Consider the following 5,984-nt stretch of genomic DNA (forward strand, 5'->3'; position numbering starts at 1 on the left):
TTCACTTTGTAACGTGGCAGGGGGCAAATCTTTAAACCACTACCTACCTGTACAGTATGTACCGTTGCCCTGGTAACCAGCTGCACATCTACAGTAATATGAACTATCTGCTACGTTCAGTAGACAACTGAAAACCACACACACATTCAAACAAAGTTAACAAAATACGCACATTTTAAGACAAATATAAAGGTATATTAGAGGTCCCAGAAAGAGGAGTATGAGCATGAGATGTTTCAGAGAGTGAGAGGGGGCTGAGAGTGAGAGGGGGCTGAGAGTGAGAGGGGGCTGAGAGTGAGAGGGGGCTGAGAGTGAGAGGGGGCCTCACTTACTTTGCACTGGTGTGGCACGTCCCTTTACATGAGTCTGTGGTTATGGCTGAAATAAAACACGGAGCTAAGTTTCTTTTCTCACCACAAAAAAGAAATTAAATTTGTGTGTGTGTGTGTGTGTGTGTAATTCCTCACCTATAGAGCAGAGTGTTCCTCTCCATCCAACGTCACAATCGCAGGTGCCATCCCCCTCCTGACCATCATTACAGTGACCATTCACACACTTACAGTCTGCAGTGAGAGGAAAAGAGAGAACAAGGGAAAAAGGGAACAAATACGACTGAGAGAAATATGTGGAGGTTTAACAAGCTTTTACCTGTAGTGTATTGGAAACTTACATTGTTGTACATTACAAAGGTACGTTACAAAGGTAGATTCCACGGCGGAATACCTTGGTCACAGTGGATGCCGTACTTTCCCGTCTGGCAGGACTCGCAGGCTGTGCCGTTAAAGCCAGGGTTGCACCGACACGCTCCTGTACCATTAATACCGTCCACACACACACCGTTACCAAAACAGGGCTGGCCTTCTGGCCCTGGACAGCTCTCACAGTTAACACCATAAAAGCCCTCGCAACACTTCCTTACCTACAGAGAGGGAGAGAGAGAAAACAAGAGAGGGAACCTCCCTCCAATCAAAACTTAATGATGACAAAATAACAGTAAAATCACATCAGTGTTAAAACATACTCAATCCAACATGTGCAAAATTCAGCACCATCATTTAAACAACTTACAGAAGAAAGCAATTTAAAAATCTCACGTACGATGGTCCGTTTTTGGCAGGAAGCCTCACAGCCAATGAACATCCCGTGTTTCCTCCTGCTATATGCACATTTGGTCCTTTTTATGGACTTTGGGCAAAAAAAAGAGACAAAATCAGGACATGTCAGTCTGCTCCATTTAAATGTTCATTTTACCCAGAAAACCCAGCTGAGACTGAAGTCTTATTAACAATACAGTGACACCGATAAAAACAAAATTATATGAACAAGAACATAATATTGAATTCAATGCAAAAATGTAAAAATGGAAATTTAAATGTAAAAACAGTAAATGTAATGTAAATGTAAAAATACCATTAGCCACATCTATGAAACACAGCCACACTCCCAAATGAGCACTGAATGGATTTAAAAAGCTAAACTAATGTTTGGTTAATCTGACTAGATTATGGTTGTAAACGGTGGCACATAAAGTAATTAATACGTGTGTTTTAGATGAATAGCTTGTTTTAGAGACGTGCCATTGATTTTACCGTGAATACTTGCTGGGTTCCAGGGGGACAACGGCTCTCGGTTGGGTGAAAGCAGTCCATGCACTGCCCCTGCATACAGTGTTATTCCAGAAGATCACAAACTCATGCCTGACAAACAGCTCAGCAAACTGGGTCTGCCCTGTTGCCTGTGAAGGCGTGTGGCGGGTGAGAGAGTCTGGGCGAGCTGTGCACAGCAGAGGGAATCACCTGGAAGATCTTGGTGGACGCTGTGTCACAGCGGTTCCTGGGCACCTTCAGTACAGCAGACACTTCATGGATGATCCCCTTAGAAGTCAAAATGTCCGTAGCAGTCACCAGAGCCTTATTCACCCACCACTGAGAAGAACAGACAGAAAGAGAGAGAGAGAGATTTATTAAGTGTGCGGCTCTCGATGCTCTCTGTGTATGAAAGGGTTCGACTGTTCCTCACTCACTAGTGTTACTGTGGGAAGACGGAGACATGTTTGTGTGGGTCTGTGAGTGTCTGTCTGCATGTCTGTGAGCATTTAGGCTCCATTTTCCACAACTGACTGGGAACAGAGTAGCTGTTCTCATGTGTACTGGGTGGTTTAACGCACATCTCTCCTACATCCCATATGTTCCTATGGATTTCCCCGTTCACAGGGGTAAAGAGTCGACCTACGTTACTGTCTTTGCAGAAAATGCCTATCTGATAGGAGAAACCCAGCATGGTGTCTTTGTACAGGCTATCCTGCAGGTCCGCCTGCCTCAGGGTGTCACCCAGCACAATGTGGTAACGCGTCACATTCAGGTCCTAGTTTGGAGAAATCACACACTATTACATATAAACAAACACCAAACATGTGTGTGTGTGTGTGTGTGTGTGTGTGTGTGTACAGTACCAATGAGCTTTCACCGGTGTTCTTCAGATTTTCAGTAATAGCACTGTCCGTAGGTGCGAACAATGTAAAACCAGAGGCGCTCTCCATTTCCTCAGTCAAGTTGAATTTCTAAAGCACCAGAAAAGCTAAATTTAATCACGTTAATGATGCTTACACCATAAAAGCTAAGGAGAGACAATCATATCCTTCCCTGTGAGAGACTGGCAGTATGACAGACCTACAAGAAGAGCATTAGGGGATACCCACAAGAAGCATGTCCCTGAAGAGAGAGAACTGTGGTCTCTGGTTAAGCACCTCAAGTAAACCTTCACTCAGCTTACGATCAGAGATGAGAACCTGGCAAAGAAACACCAGTCTATCATTTCCACTACATAACAGTACGAGGTTTCCACTGCATTTTTGAGGGTTTTTTTTAACACTTGTTGTGTCGATCAGGTGAATGAATCCATTCTTGGCAACAATGTCTCCTGATACAATTTTAGCTCCAGCCACTCTGGTGGTCTAATGAAGAATACAGAACATACCCAGTGAGAAAATACACACTAATGATGACAGTGGCACTCACACATAAACGGTTATACACAACGTAAACATTCGACAATGTTAATGTTAATTGGTGTATGTTGACCAAACATTTACAATTACATTTACAATGGCCAACCCCGAGGCACGCACTGACAGGGGTTTAAATAGATGAACAAACACTCAATAATAAACCCTGTGCAGGTGCGTGCCATCACGGGAGTGTGGCTATAGACAACGGTGAACCCCCTGCACGTGGCAGGCCGCATCACGTGAGTCATGGGGGTGGCCGGGGAGGAGCGTCCCGTGATAAATGTAATAGATGTGAATCGTTTTATATTTCATGTGCTCCACCTCCTTATTATACTCACCCGTGTCTTGTTTATCCACATTTGTCCTGTTTATAACCTTGTTAGCAAGACGCGAGTGGAGTTGCGGAGGGTCTTTATTCCATATAACAACAACAAAAAAAAAAACAATAAGCTCAGCTGTGAGCTAACTCAATGATAAAAAGGAAACTGAAACAAGCAGTTTTTATGTATTATGTGACTCCGGCTGCCCTGTCCTCCGTCTTTTCATTTACCCATTCATCGAGGCGTCTCGGCAGGGATGGTGGCACAGGTTTACTATTGTCTTGAGAGAGGTGCATCACTCTGCTTTCCTTCTCTACTCTTTCCATCTCCTCTTTTGAATTTCATGCCAATACAGTGTCTTTCCCCATCAAACTTCTTATCAATGTCATCTACTGCCCTCCAATTTCCCTAGATTACTTCATTGATGAGCTTGACATCCTCCTGAATCAATTCCCCACTGAAGGAAATCCACTCATTCTCCTTGGAGATTCTCCTCTGTTGACAGCATTCGACCTCACCCTCAACCACTCTCCTCGACTCAAAAAGCGGGCAATGTTCTAAACCTGATCTTCACCCATACCACCACAATATCGGTCATCGCAGTCACCCCCCTCCACCTCTTGGACCATCACTTTTTATCCTTCTCTCTCTCCCTCCCTTCTCTTTCCAGCAAGTCCTCCCCATGGTGTTCCTCCTCCTTCCGTCGCAATCTGCACTCCATAACTTCCTCTTCCCTTACGTCTATTTTGTCCAACCTTCCTCACCCTGACTCTCTGTCTTCTCTCACTTTGGATACAGTTACTAATTCTTTCATTTCTACACTCTCCTCATCAATGAATCTTCTGTGCCCTCTCTCCTCTAGACCTGCTAAGTCCTCCCCACCTGCCCCCTGGCTAACAGAAACACTTCACTGCCACAGGAGAGAACTAAGGACTGCAGAGAGGCGGTGGAGGAAATCTCACCTAGAATCAGACCTCAGCTCATACCAGTCTCTCCTTTCCAAGTTCTCATTGGAAGTAACACCTGCAAAGTCATCCTACTACAGAGGAAAATTCAAATCATCAGCATCTGACCCACACAAGCGCCTCACTATTCTTTCCTCCTCTCCTTAATCCTCCCCTCCCCCTCCTTCCTCATCTCTTACTCCAGAGGATTTTATTACCTTCTTTCAGGAAAAGGCTGCAGCAATCCACCAGACCTTTTCCTCTGTTTCCACTCCTCCAACCAATGTGCATTCCTCAATATCCAACTCTCTGACTGGAGATGGTTTTAGTCCTATCTGGAGGAATGGTCCCATCAGGTGACATGGAGAGGATCCACGTCCAAACCGTGCAGACTCTCCACTGGTGTTCCACAAGGCTCAGTTTTGGGCCCCCTTCTCTTCTCTTTGTATACTCGTTCTCTTGGTGATGTAATATCTACTCATGGTTTCTCCTATCACTGCAATGCTGATGACACTCAATTATTTCTCTCTTTTCACCCTCTGACACGCAGGTCTTGAGACGTATCTCAGCATGCTTGACTGACATTGCGTCATGGATGACAGCCCACCACTTGAAGCTCAACCCCAGTAAAATCGAGCTTCTGTTTATCCCAGGTACTCCCAACCCTTACCATGACCTCACAGTTTCCTTCGAAAACTCCCTGGTATCACCATCCGAAGCTGCCTGTAGCCTGGGCATAACTTTGGACAGCCAAATGTCGTTCTCAGCTCATGTTTCTAATCTAACCCAGTCTTCCAGATTTCTCCTTTGTAACATACGAAGGATTCAGCCCTTTCTCTCACAGGAAGCTACCAAGGTGCTTGTGCAGTGTCTTGTTATTTCAAAGCTCGACTACTGCAACTCTCTACTTACTGGTCTTCCTCTAAGAGCCAGCAAACCTCTACAACTTGTCCAGAATGCAGGAGCATAACTGGTCTTCAATCTTTCAAAGTTCTTGCGTTACTCCACTGCTGCACTCCCTTCATTAGCTCCCAGTAGCTGCACGCATCAGATTTAAAACCTTAATGCTTGCCTACAAAGCCAAAAATGAACCACTCCCTTCATACATCAGGTCATTGGTCAAAGCCCAATCTGTACCTCGAGTACTTCGAACCTTAAATATGGCTGGCTTGAAATACCTTGCTTCAAGTTTCATATTTTCTGTCCTGGCTCCAAAATGGTGGAATGAACTCCCATTTGCTGTCCGGACAGCAGAGTCCCTTGCAGTCTTCAAACACAAACTGAAGACCCATCTATTTGCAGAATATTTAAAGGACAACTGACACTGCTCCCATATTGACTGACTAATTTAGTGCTTATTGTAGGGTATTGTTTATGTTTAACAAACTCTAGTACTTATTGTTTATTGCACTTATCATTGTTTAAGATAGACCTTATGTATTTTGCACTGTAGGTATCAGCATTGATCCCCATTTTCTACAGTATTCTAGTTAATTGGTATGTTGGACTCAAACCTACTGTACTAGGATATTCTGAGTAAATGACAAAACAAAAAATACAAAACAGAAAAAAGAATAAAACATAAGCATAGGAGGAACAGGATAATAGGGTGAGGGCGAGACTTAGGCAACAAAATATACACACACACACACACACTAAAGAAAGAATAACTGAGAACCACAATGATAAATACAACTATGAGCACAAAGACTT

The 5,984-nt window shown here is 44.0% G+C and overlaps 1 protein-coding gene across 1 annotated transcript; it reads right to left on the reverse strand.

Moving 5' to 3' along the window:
* Nucleotides 1–236: 236 nt before the first annotated feature.
* Nucleotides 237–2,320, reverse strand: LOC118241742 (stabilin-2-like). Its single transcript, XM_035528546.1, has 7 exons — nt 2,233–2,320; nt 1,797–1,925; nt 1,590–1,658; nt 1,099–1,185; nt 724–919; nt 499–563; nt 237–254 (listed from the first exon to the last, which is right to left on the reverse strand). The coding sequence occupies exons 1-7, from the start codon at nt 2,278–2,280 to the stop codon at nt 237–239; spliced, it is 612 nt and encodes a 203-aa protein (XP_035384439.1). The 5' UTR covers nt 2,281–2,320.
* Between the last annotated feature and the right edge of the window lie 3,664 nt (nt 2,321–5,984).

This window comes from Electrophorus electricus, chromosome 7 (assembly GCF_013358815.1).
Source record: "Electrophorus electricus isolate fEleEle1 chromosome 7, fEleEle1.pri, whole genome shotgun sequence".
In the NCBI taxonomy this organism is placed as follows: domain Eukaryota; kingdom Metazoa; phylum Chordata; class Actinopteri; order Gymnotiformes; family Gymnotidae; genus Electrophorus; species Electrophorus electricus.

Bases quoted from the DNA above. Each gene is read 5' to 3' on its own strand.
- LOC118241742 (XM_035528546.1), bottom strand. From the start codon at position 2,280: ATGCTGGGTTTCTCCTATCAGATAGGCATTTTCTGCAAAGACAGTAAC. The intron at 1,926-2,232 runs GTAGGTCGACTC...TGTTCTTCTCAG, and splicing joins TTTTCTGCAAAGACAGTAAC to TGGTGGGTGAATAAGGCTCT. The intron at 1,659-1,796 runs GTGATTCCCTCT...CACTGTATGCAG, and splicing joins CGTCCACCAAGATCTTCCAG to GGGCAGTGCATGGACTGCTT.